General features: G+C 25.3%; 1 protein-coding gene across 1 annotated transcript in view; it reads left to right on the forward strand.

Annotated features, from left to right (window-relative positions):
* LOC129984584 (DNA-directed RNA polymerase, mitochondrial-like) overlaps positions 1–16,957 on the forward strand; it is a 44,156-nt gene extending 27,199 nt beyond the window's left edge. The window contains exons 17-32 of the mRNA XM_056094503.1: positions 822–955; positions 1,610–1,710; positions 2,830–2,950; positions 5,465–5,549; positions 5,797–5,908; positions 6,018–6,096; positions 7,199–7,444; positions 9,015–9,092; positions 10,225–10,413; positions 12,126–12,263; positions 12,360–12,406; positions 13,008–13,106; positions 13,960–14,032; positions 14,119–14,213; positions 15,700–15,779; positions 16,809–16,957. Coding sequence (XP_055950478.1) covers positions 822–955; positions 1,610–1,710; positions 2,830–2,950; positions 5,465–5,549; positions 5,797–5,908; positions 6,018–6,096; positions 7,199–7,444; positions 9,015–9,092; positions 10,225–10,413; positions 12,126–12,263; positions 12,360–12,406; positions 13,008–13,106; positions 13,960–14,032; positions 14,119–14,213; positions 15,700–15,779; positions 16,809–16,858 — 1,727 coding nt within the window. The 3' untranslated portion in view covers positions 16,859–16,957. The remainder of the gene's footprint in view (positions 1–821; positions 956–1,609; positions 1,711–2,829; positions 2,951–5,464; positions 5,550–5,796; positions 5,909–6,017; positions 6,097–7,198; positions 7,445–9,014; positions 9,093–10,224; positions 10,414–12,125; positions 12,264–12,359; positions 12,407–13,007; positions 13,107–13,959; positions 14,033–14,118; positions 14,214–15,699; positions 15,780–16,808) is intronic.
* Positions 16,958–21,063: the final 4,106 nt, after the last annotated feature.

The raw sequence follows: 21,063 nt of genomic DNA on the forward strand, positions 1-21,063 counted from the left end.
AAGATACTGATACTCATCTCAGATGTATCAGGCAATTATGTGCTTAATTCAGCCAGTAATTGATTTTTACCCCCTGCATTCCGAATAAAACCAAGTACTTGCTGGGTATCGAATTTTGAACTTGTAGTGAAGCTAATTGATTATTTATTTAAATAAGATTCCAAATTAGAATTTTGCTTCTTTGGAAGAGGTGTTGGCACTGATGTACCAGTTAACTTGGCATCAGTTGGCACTGATGTGCAATGTTTGATATATGACTGAAAAGAGGAAAGAAAAAGATTTGTTGATATAGTTAGTGTAATATAAATAAGGCTGGTATTCTTCTGTGGTATGTACACTGTTACATGCAGTAAAGGACGATAATGGCTCAGCAGTAATTATATGTAGTTAAAAAGAAACAATGTGCATACTATTAGTATCACCAAGGCAGGATAGGGAACTAATTATATTGATCTGATAGATTGAAAACGAATTGATTGATTGAAACAAATAAAGTCTAGTATATTATCAATTGAATCCAAAGACTGACTTTGAGAAATGCCCAATCTTAGTCTATATCAGTTATTTTTACCCAATACTTTTGTGTATCTGATACAAAATATCAGAATGATACAGTATCATCCAACCTTATGCCTTTTTCATTAGCTGAATGCTGATTTAAATATTTATAATTTTTAATGTATGGATGGCTTTGCACTTTATATGATTCAATACTGTTTGAACAAAAAGATTTCTGTGAATTCTTTGTTTATATATTTATATATATTCATTTCTGAGGAATAATTTATATATTTGTGTAAGTTTTCATTCTGCACTTTCAGCTCCATTTGTCCGGTTTAATGAAAATGCTATTCATCAAACAACTTATTATTCCACTATACCTTCAAAGCAGCTAAATCCATGTTTTGATTCCTTAAATAGTCTTTCACTTTGTCCTTGGATAATAAATAAACCTGTAAGTACACTAATTACGTTTATATACTATAAGCTTGTTTCGTGGAATTTGTTTATAATAATAAAACTTAGATTCCTATATTTTTATAAAAATGTTAATAAATATGTACAAACAAATATCTGTTATTTTATTTCAAGTCATGTTGAGTCAAGTTAAAATGAAAAACATAATGTCAAATTTTTATTTCTTTTGCTTTCTTTTCCACCTTTGAACTAACTGTATTATTGTGCTTTTTTATTATTATTATTATTATTATGAAAGCAGCTGATTTATGAAAACCAATCTTCATTATTAGTCTCTAATTTAAGTTATTTTCCAACTGTGAAAATTTACATAACAACCATTCCTTTGGGCCTAAAGCTAAAGCCTTAACTACTAAGCTATTACAGCCTGCTGATTTTCTTTCAGAGTTAAGCGATATTCATGCTCAAATATAGATAGAACTTGAATTAAAATGTATTTTAAGAACATATGTATTTTAATCCTGCAGAAGGAAAAATTGCTATATTGTATTCTGCAGTGTTTGTTGAGTAGCAATTTTGAAAAATTATTAATTAAAACGATGTAAATATCTTTTTTTTCACTTTTGAATATCCTTTGCTTTTTTTAATCTTTTCATATTAACCTCCATTTTTATCAAATTCTATTTTTTAGATTCTGGATTTAATCATTGATGTTTTTCGAAAAGGTGGAAATGAAGAATTAGATGTGCCTTTGAATCCAAATAATTTTTCACCAGCTCCAAAAATTAGTTCGTAAGTATTTACTCTTTCTCATGTTAAACAAAGAGAACTTTTGAATAACTTTCAGTGTTGACATTTTTTGAAAAGTATTGATGCTTTATTATTTTTTGTTTGTATTATTTTCATAGCATTTGAACTTTCCTTAATGACCTTAGTAATGTAGTAGAAATTAAACTAAGTCTAATATTTTTTATGCTGCATTTCTACTATACTGAAACCTTTTATTATGTAATAAAAATAATAATACTTTTCCTTTATGTATAATATTTTTAATTTCAATTCATCGGTATTTCAATTTTGCCCCTTGTGTCTTGAGTTTTTGTTGATTATGTTAAAATTTTGCTTTTATTTTTGAATTTGTTTATTAATTGAATATATCTATGCTTTTTGTCTCCAGAGATCATAAGTCAACATCCTTAATTTGCTCAAGCAATTTATTTTTGTAGAATGTAGTAAATAAATAAATAAAAAAGGACAAGTTTTAAAAAAGACTTTGGAATTATTGAATTTCAGCTGTATTTTCATTCTTAATTTTTACTGCACAATTGTTGTGTAGAAAGTGATATTTTGTTTATTAAAGTTATTTACTTATTTTTTGAAAAAATGTTTAATTATTGTTGTTATTATTTTACTAAAGGTACATAGTGGTTATTTATTCATTATATATTGTTATTAAAACTTTAAAAATAAATGTTTTCTGGGATTTTAGTGTATAATCTGCTATGGTCTTTTGTCATATTTATTTGTAGGCCTAGTTTTTTTTTTGTTTTTTTTAATTAGAATTTTTGATGAAGAGAACTTCTCTTGATGTTGAATAGTTTGCACACATATTTTAAATTTAAATTTTTAGCTAAATATAAATTATCTTATTTCAATTTTTTATCTGAAATTAGATTTAAAATAACTTATAATTTTACAAAATGAAACTATCCATCTAGTATGGTAAAAAAGAATGTTAGTAGTATTGAAATTTATTCTATGGGGTCGTTTTATGAATTTATGAAATCTATATTTTCAAAATTTGACCTATTAAAATAGATTCTGCTTATTTCTTATGAATTTCTAATTTCTTCCTTAATCATTATTAAAAGACTATTTACCTCAATTTTAAATAACTTTTTATCTTTCTAGTTTCATGTCTAAAAGAGACAAAGCCATAATTTGGAAACAGAAAAGAGAGTTAAAAAAGAAAAAGTGTGAAGCAAGCAGTTTGTGGTTCGACTGTCTTTACAAACTTAGCATTGCAAATCATGTATGTATTTGTCAAAAATTAATTACTAATTTTGGGGGGAGGGTTAATAGCTTTAGAATACTTAGAACTATTTATCTTTTATCATCTAAAAGTCTTTTAGAACAATATTTTTAGCCTTTAATTACTACATCTTAAAGATATAATTTAATTTCCTTTTTTCCTATTTTAGAGAGAAAGGAGTTTCCATAATTAAAAAAAAGCCATTAAATAAATAATTAGAATGTGAAATTCATATATAAGATATTATCAGGGTACATTGCTTTAATTGTTTGCTATAAATTCAGTTTAAATAATTTTCTAACCGCTTAAATTCAAATTTCATTTCTAAGTTATACAGACTTCTGGCTTTGTTGTGCATCTTACAGTCTAATTTCTCTACCCTTAACTGTCCAGTGTTAAGTTGGGATGTCATGTACTTAAAATATTCTCAGCATGAGTGTAGAAGAGTTGCAACCCTGGTTCCGTGTCATAGTTTAAATAAAGATCTTTTAAAAAGCATAAAATATAAGCATTTCATCTAATAAAGAAAGAGGATAAAGGTATGATTTAAAAACTTCCTTCTGTTTATTTGTTGAAAGATCATCCCATATATATATATATATATATATATATATATATATATATATATATATATATATATATATATATATATATCTTTCGATCTTTCAACAAATAAACAGAAGGAAGTTTTTAAATCATACCTTTATCCTTTTTCTTTATTAGATGAAATGCTTATATTATATATATATATATATATATATACACACACATGTGTGTAATGATATTTCTTAATCTAATTTAAAAACTAATTAATTTCCCAATCTTTATCTTAATTTAGCTTTTTTATAAAATGTTCTTTTATTTCTTGATAAAATTCCCACTTTTTATTTAATTAATTCTACATGTAATCTATAAAACGGCAGGTCTCAGCATCTTCTCATTCTCCGAGTGAAGGGATAAAAATCTTTAATGCTTACAACATTCTTTTAAAGTATCCCGTTCCTGAATCGACACATGCCAAAGTAATCCCTATCAAAATCTCATAGTAAAAGTCACTGAAAGAAAAAATCTGCTCTCACCTGCTCTTATGTCACAATGTAGACTGTCCTATTTCTTACCACTTATTTTTTGTACATAAATTATGCCTTCTGTGGTGAAATAAATTGAAGTTTAAAATTTCAAATGTTTCTTCTATTTGGCCATGCAACCCCTAAAATATGTTTACAAACACATATATATATATATATTAGTTTAATTTTTAAATGATGAATGCTAACTTTTGATTATCGTGGTTTAACCATTTAAAAAATGTAACCCAAGTTAATTCTTTCTCCTTTATATGTATATGTTATCATTAAAGTGTGAAATCTGTTATTTCATAGAATAACTAGGTATTTCATGAAATAACTATACAAGTCAATTAAAGTATATAAAATTATTGAATTCTACGATTTAACTAGGTATTCTACAGAATAACAATTACTTGATCATTAAAGTATAAAATATGACACTCAAAAGTTCTTTGAACCAGTTCTAGCTGCTCTGCAGTGACGTGTGTTCATTGTGTCTTCATTCCATTGCTTTTAGATGTAGAATTTAGATGGTGTATTCATGTGTATAATAGCTAAAAGTGTGCTTGTTTCAAAAATCATATATAATGCAATTCAAAGTGTCATCACAGCAATCCTTACTCTAATAAATAATGAAATGTAAAATAAAGGTATTTCATAAAATTTAAATTAATATTCTCTTACATTTTCGTTTGAAAAAGTTTATTCAATGTTTTTATGAAGCAACAGTTTTTTTCTGAGCATGTATTTTTTTTAATAATATTTAAATATAACTATTTTTGCAAAATATGTTTTTTTTTTTCCTTTTTGTTTAATTAATTCTAGCAATATGAACAACAATGAATTAATTATATCATCTGCAGTAGGGATAAAATGTATTTTTCGAGAAATTTTAGCAATTGATGATCAATTAATTTATAAAATAATTTTGAAATTATTTATTTTTCACTTTCATGGTCCATCATTAATTATTTCATTGAATAACTAGGTAAAGTATGAAATTTTTCATCTATTATATACTTTAACTGACTTGTCTAATTATTTCATGAATTACCTACTTAATCTATGAAATAACTGAATTATACTCTTTAACAGTAACATATATATGACAGTGATAAGTAATTTGAAGAAGAGAAATGCTATTTCAATAAAATTAATTATTATTATTATTATTATTTTATCCTTACCATCTCATTTTAAACCATATAATCACCTTAAAGAAATGTTTCATGAGTTGCTATTAAATGTTGTAATCAATGAACTTGAAAATTAATTATTATTTATTTATTTTTAATGATCAAGATTCTTAGAATAATTTTCCATTTAAAATTAAAGAAATAAAGCTGGTGTTCAAAATATGTTTTCATTAATAATTGTACCTAAGACTGTTAAACCTTTTGTCATGAATTTGTTACATATTATGAATTCATTGTTTTCCTTCCAGTTTCGCGATAAAGTTTTCTGGTTCCCACATAACTTAGATTTCAGAGGACGTGTATATCCCACCCCACCACATTTTAATCATTTAGGTAAATATTTCATTCTTTTTAAATATTTATATAAATTACTATATCCATAATAATATGTCACTATTGCTGTTTTTAATAATTACTTTAAAGTGGGGGTTTTTTTTTCAATAATTGAGAGGGAGATTAATTACTTTGCATTAAGCTTTCATTTTATTATGAACATATTTTTAATTTTCCTCTGTTAATTCAAGAAGTAATAGTTCATAGAATTTTAAATTGTCTATATTTGGAATAATTTTCTTTTTAGGTAGTGACTTGATTCGCAGTATTTTATTATTTGCGGAAGGACAGCCTCTTGGTAAAAATGGTTTAGATTGGTTGAAAATACAATTAATCAATCTCACTGGATTTAAGAAAAGGTTAATTAATTTTATTTTAATTTATTAAATGCATTATTATGTAAAATTGCAAAATATTAAAACACTATGAATTTTCGATTTTGATTATATGTTTTTTCCTTCTTTTCAGGGATCCTCATAGGGTAAGATTGGAATTTGCTAATGAAAAGATTCCTGAGATTTTAGATTCAGCGGATCACCCATTTGAGGTTTGTATAATGAATAATAATTTTTATGATTATTTATATGTGATCATTTAGGTCAGAGCTTCTACGGGTCATGATACTAAATAATGTAAAAGAGACGTACAAAAAAATAATAAGATTATGAATTTTCATATGACTTATTTCATTTGCAATATTTAATATTTCTGAACAAGATAAAGATTTCATAAAAGAGACTTATTGAAGAGATTATAAAAGAATTTTAATGACTTTTTTTTTCTAAATACTTTTTACTAATGCTTTATTTTCTCATTTGTTTTCCAAATTTGGAATTATGCTGAAAAAGAAGGGGAAAAAAAGCTTTTAGTAGAAAAATTTAAATATATTCCAATTCGTTAAAAACTATTAATTTATATTTTGACATTTTATTCTACATAGACATTTTAATGATTTAAAAAATATTACTTATAATTTAATTGTATATTCAGATATTATATCAATTTTTGTTAAAAGATTTATATATAATTCTTTCATTGCAGGTTTAAACTCAAATTAAATTAAAGTATAAATAAAGCACCTGCATAGTTTTAGTTTAAAGTAATAATTTTATGAAAAAGTAATAATTTTGTAGTATTTTTTATAATATATTGAAATAAAACTCAAATATTATACACCAGTGTGCGAACTTTGCATTTTTATTTTTTAATTTGCAAATTTTGAATCTTTTGCTTATTTCATATTTGCAATGACTTGCAAATTTGGAACAAGTAGAATTTGATGTGCAGATTTTGAATATCTTTGGTTGGCTATGTCCAATGTGTTCAATCTACATGATCTATCCAAAGTAAACAAACAAACAAACAAAAATGTTGAAGATCCAATTCTAACCAAACTCAAAATTACGTCCTGACCACCATCAACACTTTCATTAAAATTCTGATCTTTTTATCCCTCTGGGTTTATTGGTTATCATCAATGTTGTTTTTCTGAAAAAGGGAGAAAAAGAATACTTTTAAATTAAGTATATTTATATTCACAATACCAGTGTAATAAAAATAGAATGAACTACAACTAGTTTAATTACCTAAATTTGTTAATTGAATTAATCTTGATTTTATGACTGAAAATCAGAATTTGTATTTCACAGGGACAACAATGGTGGAGAACTTCTGACAAGCCATGGCAGACACTTGCCTGTTGTCAGGAGCTGGCCAAAGCTTTGAGGCATCCTAATCCTGAAGAATATGTGTCACATTTCCCTATCCACCAAGATGGTTCTTGTAATGGCTTGCAGCACTATGCTGCTTTGGGCCGTGATGAATTGGGTGCTGTTGAAGTTAATTTACATCCTTCAGATGCACCTCAAGATGTCTACAGTGGCGTATCTGCCTTAGTAAGTCTATAATGATTATTAATCTCTACTAGATGATATTATTAATATATACTATTTGATTACTATCATTAAGTTCACTAGTTCATTACCAGTTCATTAAGAATAGTGACCCATAAGGTTTCATTTGAATTGAATTTATTATACATAATTTGATACTTGGTTTGATCGGGGTTCTTAACAAAATATTTTTGAACTTGAAATTATGATAAACATTTAAGACATTTATTATAACATCCTTGCTCTTATTCAGTTCCTTGCATACATGAAAATCGCTAATGGCTCAAATCGCATTTCATTATTGCTAATATCTAAATACATACTGTCTGTGTTAAATAATATTTAAAAAGTAGTTTTTATTTTTCAAATAAGTAATATTAAAATCATTATTTTATTCATTCTTATAATTTAAAGCTAATTTTCTAATTTATTATTTTAAGAAAATGTAAAAGTATGAAAAAAGAAAGATGAAAGCAAGATATTTAAGAAAATGTATTATTTTAAGAAAATAATAAATTAGAAAATGAAGATTTAAATGAAAATTCTTACTTTTATGTCTATAAAATTATATTGTAACTCCATAACAATGATTAGTGATTTTTGGCAATTAGATGTTTATTATGAAAAACTTATTATTAAAATATTGAACTAAAATGGGATGAATATGTGAATTTTATAATAATTGAATCTTTTTATTTCGTATATGATGTATAATTTCCTGTTGGTTATATCTCTCTTTAAAAACTCTACTTTACTGTATTCTTAAATATTCACCAACTATGCAATATCAAATTTTAAAAAATGTTGTAAAGGTGTTTTTTTTTTTAAAAAAAGTTTTATGAATAGATATTATCAAATTCATTTATTTATTCTTTCATATAATTTTTGATAGAAAATTCAAAATATTTTGGGATAGTCAAATTGCTGTTTTGTTTTATACATGTATTTTAAATTTCTTTTCATTCCATATATTTCTGTACAAGGCAAACAATATCAGTGAATAGTTTTTAAATATTTTCATAAAATGATCTTATATAATTATTTCTTGAAATTCATAAGATTGTGAACTATTTTAAATAAATTTATCAATTATGTTACTTAGATATTATTATTCAATTATTGTTATAAGATGGATTGCTTGTAAGGTTTATTTTATATAAACGGAATTACAATGGAATTAGTATTTGGCCATGAGTGTTTGTTTGTACTGTTCAAGACTTGAACCCTTACCCTGCTTCCATTATTAAACTATTTATTAAAAAAATAACTTGTTTTTCTGTTTTCTAGTCCAAATGTTAAAAAAAAAAGTAAGACTTTCTAATATAAAAAGTAAAAGTTAAGACTTTTGATTCATAGGTCACTATGATAACATGATATAATAAGAAATAAAATCTCCAGCGTTTTAAAACTATAAATTTAAATATTTTAAAATGTATAGTAAGACTGAAAAAGTATTAATTTTCTCATCTGTTTTTCCTGAATCACAGTATGTTTCACTCTAAAAATCTTAATTTATTTTTTTTTTGTGTTAAAAATCATCATCCGCAATTTCTTATATTTGTTTTTAATATAGGTCGAAAGAGAAAGGCAAAAAGATGCAGCCAATGGTGTAGAAGTTGCACAAAAGTTAGAAGGATTTGTCAGAAGAAAGGTCTGTATTTGTCTGAAAATTTAAATGTTTTTTTTAAAATTTATATTCATTTATTCTATTTTCTTAGAATTGTATGTTTATAATGTCTGTATATAATATGAGTTGCATTCAGTAATGCATATGTAATACTAACACTTTATTGAATGATTTTAAAAAATAATCTGTCTAAATATTTTAGTAATATGTTTTATCATTATCATGCCAAATTAGGCATTGAGAATTGGCTTTTAAATGAATTTTTACATTGATTAACTAATTAGAGTAAAAATAAAACAAAACAAAAATATATTCTAGCATTATACCTTATCAGATTTTATTAAGTCTTTTCTGTAGGTTATTTACATATATAAAGTTACTTACTAGGCTCTTCATTATTTGACAAAGATTTGTTGTTGAAAAAATATATGATCGAATTACGGAACAAAATCATGGTATAACTTTGTTATAGCAGTTAAATTTTTGTGAAAGGATATTATGCACAAAATTAAAAATATTCAGCACTCTTATAAATTAAACATGAAATTCAAACACTGCACTTTCTTTATGTTGTCCAATTTCCTCAATAAAGCAGAAACTTTAGCAGAAAAAAGCAAAAAGCAGAAAAACATTTTATGTTTTATTGAGATTTATAAAATTAGACTAGTTTGATCTTGAGTATCATCCTAATATATATGGTCACAAAATTATATTTTGTTGATAATTTTTATCAAATGATTAATTTATGGATATATTGTCTACCTATATGAATTAAAAATGGCCATATGAAAATAAACATAAATAAAAGTACTGCATGATTAAATGCCAAAATTTCATTAGATGTAAAAATTAACAAATGTGTGCATATTTGCATTCATGTTTCTTTAGATAAAGTTATTTAGTAGGTTTTTACTTTTATGTTTTCACAAATGATCACTGAAATTTGTTGCTCCAATTAATTTGTTTTGTGCAAAAAGAAAATATGCTTTTTAAATTATATTGCTGTACTAGTAACATAAGTATTTATACACTAACTCTTATACCAGATACTCCATCAAAGTTGCAATTTTTTTCAATTATTAAATATTATTCTGATACTAATTCATTCTGTGTAATATTTTGTCATTGATGTCAACCTTTTTTTTTTTATCATTAGGTTGTTAAGCAAACAGTCATGACATTTGTATATGGTGTTACAAAATATGGTGCTAAGCTTCAAATATTAAAACAGTTGAAAGATATTCCAGAATTTGATGAAAAGTATTATCACGAGGCATCCCTCTACTTAATGCAGAAAATATTTTTCAGTATTAAGGAAATGTTCACTGCAACCCAAGAGATTCAGGTAATGAAATTTTAAATCTGTGACCTTAAAATCTTACACGATTTTGTGGAATATATATATATATATATATATTTGTACTGCAGTGAATAATTTATTACATAAATTGTTTTTCTTTTTGATTAAATATGCAAGCAATTCCAATTTTACTAGAGAATGTTTCAATTTACTTTACTGGAAATATTCTATATATAATATTGTTAGTTTACATGCATGGAAAGAAAATCGACTTATTACCATCAGCAAAATCTTACTTTCTCAAAAATTGCTTTTACTTTTGATTATGCTTAGTCAAAAATAAAAGCAATTTTTGAGAATGCTTGCTTTTATTATCATCTAGGCTTATTGCTTTGCTTTTACCTCTCATATTGTATTGTCTATTGATGATTATTATGTGACATGTTTCTATGGAAATGCAGATTTCAGGCTTATTAATGTGGACTTATTACCATCAGCAAAATCTTACTTTCTCAAAAATTGCTTTTATTTTTGATTATAAAGCAGCAATAAAAGCAATTTTTGAGAATGCTTGCTTTTATTATCATCTAGGCTTATTGCTTTGCTTTTACCTCTCATATTGTATTGCCTATTGATGATTATTATGTGACATGTTTTTATGAAAATGCAGATTTCAATATTTTGGAATCAGAATCTTATCATTCTTGTGACTGATTAATTTTCTTTTATATAATAATTCTGCATTATTTTATTCTGCCTCAAGCAGTTCCTGTATAAATTTATTCATTTTATTGTTCAATTAATCATGTTTATTTTTTTCTCTGTATTAATATTTGAAACAATTCTTTATTTTATAAAGTTTAGCTTTTTAAAAACCAATTCCAGTTCTTTGTCATTTCTGTTATATCCATTTCTGCTGTTTGAAAATTCTTATGCCATTACTTAATTTAATTGCTGTACTTTTAAATCTTAATTGCTCTTAATTGGTTAGTGAAAATGAATTAGCAGTTTGCAGTACTAATCCAATCTTTTATTGCTGGACTATCAAAATTAATGATTTTAATTTCCAAAACTTGACAATTCCTCTTTTTGTTTTGAAACTAATTTAGAAGTTGCAAAATGATTGTGATGAGCTAAAATTATCATTTTCCTGATATACATAATTATTTTCATTATAAAAGTTTTTTTTATATTATTGATATAATTAATCTTCATGTATTTATAAATCAAATGTCTGCTTAAATAATAATGATTTCAGATGTGGATATCACACAATTACCAGCAACAATAAATAAATAAATAAAACATTTTCACAAAGTTGCTAAAATAAATCATTATATTTAAATGGATTGAAATGTGAAATAAAATTGATAACCTTTGTGTAATAATAATAATGTGCTGTATTGTAGTACTTTACTGTATTACTATTTTTATAATGTGCACTACTTTTTTTAGGACTGCAAAATACTCAAATCCATCACTTGCGGCTACAGTAGAGGGATTTAACTGTATTATGTTGCAGTTGAGAATATATTTTTGTTGCATTAGTACAAAAAAGAATTTTAAAAAAACATAAAGAAATAAAAAACACATAAGGCCTTAGATTTTAAAGTTTTGATCTCTTATAAATATTTTCTTGGTAGATATTATAACATGATATTTAAATTTGAATTGAAATTAAATAATCTGGTTACCATGAATTGGTATCAAATAAAGACAATTTTGAAATCTTATATTGCAAACTTCTTTCTCTGCAGGATTGGTTTACCGATTGTGCTGAACATATAACTAGAGTTTCTGGTGAACCTTTAGAGTGGGTGACCCCTTTGGGTTTACCTGTTATTCAACCATACCATAAAGAAATAACTCTTAAAAGTGGCAAATTTTCCATTCAAGTAATTTTACATTTTAATCTTAATTTATATTATTAAGCTTCTTCTTCTTTACAAAATTATGTATTGCTGTATACATTTATTTTTTTATTACTATAGGGGAAGGAGTCATGTTTAAATTATACTAGTCATTTTGAACCTTATCAGTGAGTAGCAATTTTTTATTCCTAATTTATTTTAACATTCTCATTATAGATTTTAAAAATTAATATAATAGCTTTCTTTTTATGGATGGCAAAATTAAATAAAAATTAGCTAAATTATTTCGTTACGTGTGGAACTAGGACAAATTTTCCCCCTAACAAACCTAGTCTGAGATAATTCTAATCAACTTATATATTGTATTCACCCCCCCCCCCTTAAATTTTATTTTATTCATAATAAATTTGATGGGTAAATTAATTGTTGTTGATAATAGATTTGAATGTTTGTTAAGTACTGACTGTTTTAACTGACAAGGATTTGGAAATAAAAAAAAAAATGTTTCTGTTTTTCCACCAGAACTCCAGAGGCATTCTAGGGACTTTCTATCCATAATTTAAAGGTTAACACTTATCTTCAAGTGACACAATTAAGAAATATTTACAATTTTTTTTATTGTGCCAAATATTTGGAAATTAGAGATAAATATAAACTTTACCAGAGAAATATATATATCTGAAATATTGCCAATTTATAAATTCTTGATTTTTAAATAATCATTGAAAGGGTATTTCTGTTTATTTTTTCTATTTTTATTTCCAACAGGTCACCCAATATTAGAAAGCAAAAAAATGGGTTTGCACCAAATTTTATTCATTCTTTGGATGCTAGTCATATGATGCTTACTTCATTATTTTGTCAAAGGTAAGATGCAAAATTTCTTTCACTTAAATCAAATTTTGTATAATGCTTAGTATAAATTTTTAATTTTCTTGTTTAAACTGTCAAATAAAATTTCAAGAATGTGGACACTATATATATACTTCTTTAATACATATGGCAAATTTAATGTGTGCAATGTAAAAGGTGTTTATTCATTCAAACATTCAGTATTATAATAACTTGAGAAATCATTAATAGGTTAAAAAATTAATTGCATTTCTGTAATAAGTGAATAATAATTAATCTATTAATGCATCTATAGAATATTTGATTTAGACATTCTTAGATTGCTGAATTAGAGCCTCAAATAATTTATTTATTCATTATTTACCTTAATAGTTTCAATTAGTTCAATAACAACAATAACTCGTCCCATCTAGAATTTTTCATAAATTACAAACATCAGTTTTTTCTGTCCATGTTTATATTTTCCTATTGTGTAGTGTTAATTTAAATGTCCTGCTGAGAGATAGCAATTTTAAGACTGGATGTTCACCAGATTTAACACGAGAATTTTGTACTTGTTAAATCTGCTGTTATGTGTGTAATATTCTCGTATTGATACGGGGTATCCTTGTGAAACTTCAAAGGGCATGTGATATAGTTTTTAAACAGATATTAATGTAGTTGATTTAAGATGCAACATCTTGCCCATTATATGAAATTTCCTAAAAGTGATTGGGTATGATACTAATAAAAAAAAGGGGTTTTATTTTTTATATTTACTACTCAATAAATTTGAATTATACATTTCTTTAATTTGAAAAAATCCAGTTTCTTAATTTAAAAATATATATATTACTGATACCTAGAGTAAAATGTGTTCTTATTTAAGGCAAGGGATAACATTTGTTTCTGTTCATGATTGTTACTGGACTCATGCTTCAACTGTTGAAATAATGAATAAAGTAAGTTGTGTATTTTCTGCTATTTTGCTAAAAAATGAATAGCTGTTTTATCACGAAAAAAAACTAAATCTTAAATTTTTCTGCAGATATGTCGTGAGCAGTTTGTCTCGCTGCATAAAGAACCAATTTTAGAAGATTTGTCAGCATTCTTTTTAGACAAATATGCTCGAGTTGTGGATGAGTAAGTTGATGCTTTCTTTTGTATTCCATTATTTGAGATAAATTTAAACTTAAATGTATCATATATTATTGCTTGATTAAATATCTGCTAATCTCAATTATTTAATGTGAATTCTCTTACTCCTCTGTGTATGAAAGAATCGTTAGCCTTTTCCAGACCAGGTTTAAAAAGTAACATAATATGGATACACATGAATAATATCTACTTACAAAGTAGAATATATCTGATATGTGTTGGCACTTTACAAGATAGACCTCTTGACCTATAGCTTTCAAATTTGACACATGCATGCTTTATAGAGCAGAAATAGATACTTTGAAGTGATTTTTCTTTGTCTGAAATTTTAACATATTGCTTAAAATATTTTAGTATAAAAATAAATATTACACATTCTGAAAACTGAAAAACTCTTTCCAAGTTGCTGTGTGTTTCTTTCCCTCCCTACAAATATTTCATCCCGAGTTTTTAAAATTTGTTTTGCTCTTACAATTAAAGTTCAACTTCATAAGTAAGTACTGATGAAAAAATTTTTAAATGCTTCCATTTAACATTACTGGTCTTCTTTGCAATTGCTTTGGATAAAAATATATTTTTGTTCTTATAGCTTCAGCCTTGTTTACATATCGAAATACTGTTTTTTTTTTTTATTCCTGTTGAATTATCGAAATTTTAATAGACGATTCTTCTGAGAAGTTATGTAAATGAATAAAGATATTCCATAGTATACATGAAAGCTTAATACTGAACAATTGATGCCAGGAATTTAAGAGTGTGTTCGCTTATACTTTAACAATATTTAGCCAGCTAGTGAAGAGTTTAATTTCAATTAAATCTCCTATATATAACTTGTTCATGGTTTCTGCAAAAAAGTATTTTCAGACTTAAAGCAATATTATTTTTATATCCTTATATCCATTCTGTTTAGTGTTCACATAAACCTTCCGATTGTTGTGAAGTCCCTTGATATCATAGAACCATTAACCGATCATTCACATTCCTCCGAATACCCGAGTTTCCCTTTCAAGGATAAGATAACTGCAGTAATAGTTCTTAAGGGATTAATATACAAAAATAATAATAATAAATAAATAAAAGACTGTTTAACTCATGGCTACTAAGCAAATTTATATTCTGATATTTTTTGAAAATTCTCTCAAACCTCCGTTTTCTAAATCCATTTTGTGAGCTTTTCTAATGAATGGATGTTACGGATGTTGAAACAATCGCATTTAATGGGTGGGTGGGGTGTAAATTTCGTAATGGTATCCTGGCGTATAGGTAGCTACCATAGTTTTGTTGAATGGGTACTTGTGGCCTTTCAATATTGATAAAGTTAAGAGATGTAAATAGGCAACAAAATTATAACTATTAAAATTCTTATTTAATTATCAGTTCTCTTACCGACTTTGGCATTTCTTTAAGTTTTTAATATTTAGGAAACTGCAGTATAATCCTTTACGAAAAATAATCCCAATATTTATTTCAGACAAATTCAAGGGAAGAAGCTGAAACAGAATAGTGCAAAAATGAAACTAAGAGAGCTATTAAGTACAGTGCCTAAAAAAGGTAAGTTTTTAAGTTCCTTTCAAAATATCTGGTATACAGATCTTTAAAAATTTAATTCTTGAATTAGTTTTTTGCGTATCCAATTTAATAATGCTGTAAGCAAGTTCCATCTAAAACTTACAAATAAAAATATTAAATGTTTCACATCATAATGGTTTTAGAATTAAAAAATATCTCTTCCATTTGCTTCCTTTAAAAGAAGTAGTCTTAATTTTTGCTATCAATATTGAGCTAGATATATATAATGAAGTTCTATTAGAGATCAAATGAATTTATTTATCCTTTTTGGTCTCATAAAACTTTTTTTCCACAAAAATAAATGCTCCAAAAAGTTTAAAATTTAATCATTTATTGATGAAAATTTTAACTAGAAGAAATTTTTCCCAATATCTGTTATTTTGCTAAAAAGATTTTTAAAAAATCGTACATTTGAGCATTTATACAAAGGAATGGAAATTAAAATTTGCAAGTATATAGTATGATGTTTTGGAATAATAGATATTCTTTGTCTTGTAGTAAATCAAAATCGCATGTCGATAAAAACATACTTAACTTCTTCAAGTGTGATTCTCATCTATTCTCTAATGGCATGTTAAATTATTTTAAAATGGTGTAAAAATTAGTTTTATGCAATAATATGTTCAGGAGTTACTGCAAAATTTCACTTTATTTTTAATTATTAAAAATTTGCTCTGAGGTAAACATTTCCACCTTCCAAAATTAAAATGTACTTAAGTTGATAGCTCTAGGTCTAATGATCTAGAACACACATTCATTTTTATTACTAGCAGATAATTAACTATCCATGCTGAATATTTATCTTTGAAATATTTTTATACTATGCTCTAAAAATTAAGAATCTCTTGTTTTTTTTTAAATTAAAATCTTGTTATTGGATTTATTGATTTTAAAAGTAAATATCCTTAAACTGAAAATGAAATGCAGAAACCTTAATTAATTTAATTAATCAAATCGATTCATTATAATATATTTGTTAAATTCAATACTGAATTCCATATTTCTTTTTAGGCACATTCAATTTAGAAAAAGTCCTGGAATCAGAGTATTTTTTCAGTTGAAAAGAAACTAACATGCCTGGTGCATGTTGTGAGCCATTTTAATAAATTATTTTGTGAAAACCAACACAATCTTGTAAATAAACGATATCTTTAATTATTTTTTTATGATTTTTTTTAAAACTTAGTAAAATTTACTTGATACACATATAAGTAGAATTTCCTATTTTACAGATTAAAATACAGAACTCTATGCTTTCTAGATTAACTGGAACTAAATTAATAATTGCCAAACAAAATTATTCCTTGAAAGGGATGATTAATTAATTAATTACTACTGCATATTAATTTAACGATTATGAAAATAACATTTACTTAACTGTATTGAAATATCACTGGTGGAAGGGATTGATAAACACATCTGTTTCATATAGCAAAATATTTTTTTTGTATTAAGTTGTAACATTTAGAGTGTTAAGTAAACATTTAGAGACAAAATTCTTCTTAAAGAAAGGACCAAACCTGTTAGATAGTGAAGGGGGGGGGGGGGAATGTTAGATTCTCAGTTCTCTTACTTGCCAGTATTGTCGGTATTTGTGTATAAACCAAATGCCAGTGATTAATTTCCCAAATACTTCATGTTACTCTGAATTATGTTCACCTATGGCATGAAGTTAATACAGTTATGTCACATCTAATTCTTGAAGAGAATAAAAAAAGCCATCTTATTGGAACCTTTTTTTAGTTTTAATAATCCAAAACTTTTCTGTAAAACTTTCTAGCTCTGCATTATGCAAACATCAGTCTAAACTTGAAGTGCATTTCATATCCCACAAAGGGAAAGTGTTGCTCAGATAAAAGTAGTTCAAGCCATTTCTCTCTGATGTAAATCTAATAAAAGAATTTGGAAATATTTAATTGAGCTGTTAGTGAGAAATTCATTTTGTATTAATATTCACTACTGGAACTTTCATTCTTAATGCATTTCAAGTCTTAATACCGTTCTCAGAACTGAAATTCTGTTTCTCATGACGAGTCAGATTAACTTTCTGCAAACAAATAATGTGTTGAAAGGATTAAACTAGGCCAAGATTATCGTATTTTGGATTCAGGAGGATGCAGATGGTGAGAATATACAAGGAACACTTCTGAGACGAGTATTTGTAAACTCATTGCAGATCTAATGAAATTGTGTGATTGCTTATCAGTAATACTATTTTCATACACAAAATGATTCAAATAAATTTGTACTTCTGAAATGTTTTTTCTTGGAAATAACAACGAAACCCCAGATATAGATGATATGGATTAATCTTTTGTAATAAAATAAATTCAATATTTGCATATGCAACAAGTAAATCTTAAGCAAGATATTCATTCCTTCAAATCTGTTTTTTGGTTCATAAGAGACTAAGAATTCCCAAGTTAGAATAGTAGTTATTCACATTTAGATTTCTAACATGCACAACTTATATAGAGACTCAAGTGTTATTATTCAGAAATTTTGAAAGTCTAGTTTTATAAATTTAGATTGGAAAGTAAAGTTTGTAAATCTCAGTTTGCAAGATGGGGGTGTTTCATATTGTAATAAATTTATATTTAATGAAAATTTCATTAAATTTATATTTATTTTTGTTTTACTTCAACTTTATGCTATGTGACAATCTGAAGAAATATGCTAAATATAAATGAATAAAAATAATAAATTTAGTTATGTTTTTAAAAAGTTATTTGTGATTACAAATTTAAGCTACTTTTTGAGACAAAAATAGCATTTTATATATAACATTCATATGAAGATCATTTTGATCATTTCAGTGAATTTATGTGGCATTCATATTTTATTGTATTTATTATTTACAATAACTACAAACTAAAGGGTTAGATAAATTTGGTACATTTTCAGCATTTTAAGTGTAGATTTATAGAACATTTGAAGAAATATATGCAGACAACAATTAAAAAATAAAAGGGTTTTGATATGTGATGCTGTTATTATCTATCTTCATTTGAGATCATAGCTTTGTATCAAAGTTTGGCTTCAATCAACTGAATATGCGTTAGAATGCATTTACATCCTTGCCCACAATTTACAATATAATATTTGGAGATATCTTTATTAGGGAGTATGCAAGTTTCTTTTGAATTACTTTTGCTGATTAGGTATTCAAATCTTTCTTATAAACATGTTTGCATAATTCATAATTTAGGTTGAGAATCCTATTGGTTATAACAGCATTTATCTTTGTGTATCCACCTTCTTGACACCAATATAGGTATCAGTTGGAAAAGATTTTTAAAAAGACAAACCATTTTCAATTATTTAGTATTAGTAAAAAAAAAAGCCAAGGGATGACTCGCACAGAATTTACTAGAACAAATAGATGGTTTATTGGCATATTTACAGAGGAATAAAAATTCTTTTGAATATTATAATGAAGGGAAACAGTTACTAACACCAAAAGCTACTTGGAACACAGTAAGCAGCAAATGAAATCAGTTAACATTTCATAATACATACATACATAAATAATACAAATGATGTGAAAACAAATTACACAAATGGATATTCAGTGGTTTGGAAAACTTTTACTATCGATAATTTATAACACTATCAAAAATAGAACAGTTAACTAAATCATTTATTTGTATGATATACAATTATATCATAAACCACTCATGTTTACAAAAAAAATGGGAAGTCACTGTAACATATATGCATTTTCATATGCAATATTTAACATTTTATGATAATAAATTTTAAAGTTTTAGATTTAAACTTATTTTTTAAAAAATTAAAGCTAAATGAATGGCGAATTTGTTATCTGTAATCTTTTAATTCATTTAAAATAGCAACATTTAAATGAGGAACAGTCATAAAATTTATAATTTTTTTTAACTCATCATCACACATGCTTTATTCAAGAAATATTGAATAATATTTATTTCTACTACTAATATTCATATGCTTTCATGATGCAAATATACAAAAACTTATTCAGAAAATCTTAATATTTTGCCAGCAAACAAGATTTTCTCAACTAGGAGGCCAAGTTTATAAATTTATTTTATTTCTTTTTTAAATGTTGTGTTAAAACTGCTAATACATAAGTTTTAATTTGATTATGTATTCTCGATTTTATATTAAGTTGTTTAAAAAATTCCAAAATACTTATTTAAAAATAGTTTAAGTCAGAAGAACCTTGAATATCTGAATAGAGATTTAAAATCAATTAGATATTTGATCAATTGATTTCAAATCTCTATTTGGATACACTAATAAATTTTAAATCGGAACACCTTTTCTTCTGAAAAGAATTCTTGAAATTTAAAACTATATTGCAAGAACAGGAAGTTACCTGGTTGATCTTGCCAGTAAACATTTGTAATTTTAAATTTTTCTCTAAGTAAAAAAAATTATTCCCAATTTACATTGCATTTAAACTTTTAGAATATAAAAATTGGCTCAAGTACTAACTTTGACAAACTTTCTCAAAAATTCATTAATTTAAAAAAACATAGATTTTTCGGTAACTGGTTTTAAGAAGCCCACATAATCGAAGTTCTACTGTAAATGAAATAATTTTAATTTGCATGTATGTTGATGAATTTATTAAAAAAAACCTACCCTTAGAAACACCTTAATATAAATGGAATATTTTAAAAAAAATGCATGATGTGAAATAATGTGTATCCTCAAATTAAAAAAAAAAATTACTTGACATCTATTAAAATCTTAAAATCTCCAAATTATGTATCTGTATTATACAGATTAAAATAGATTGAGATTTTTCAAAAAAACTAGTAATTTTTTTAAACAAGGCATTTCCAAAAAAAAAAAAAAAAATTTAACATAAAAAATAAACTTCTGTCCCAAGCAGATAAGAGTTTTGAAATAATGAACACTTTTTATAAATAAAAAATAAATAAACAATTAAAGAAGGCTTATAGGATGTTTTTATATTATGTAAAAGAATCAACTTCAAATACCTTTACAAAAATATTATTCTATTTCTTATAGTTCAACAAGAATTTAGTATTATAAATAGAATGAGATGTTTATTAAAAAACACAAAAAAGTTCTTTGGTAAGTTTTAAGCAGCAACCCAGTTAGAGGTTGGCAGATGAGTGATTTTTTTGTAACACATTAAAAAAAAATGTAAGGATTTTCCATACACATTTTTTTTTCCGTATTGAAATTATTAAAATAATTTGCTGTTTTTTTAGTTACAGTGACTGTTGTGTAATTGTTACAAAATTCAACCAAA

This window comes from Argiope bruennichi, chromosome 9 (assembly GCF_947563725.1).
Source record: "Argiope bruennichi chromosome 9, qqArgBrue1.1, whole genome shotgun sequence".
NCBI classification, from domain to species: domain Eukaryota; kingdom Metazoa; phylum Arthropoda; class Arachnida; order Araneae; family Araneidae; genus Argiope; species Argiope bruennichi.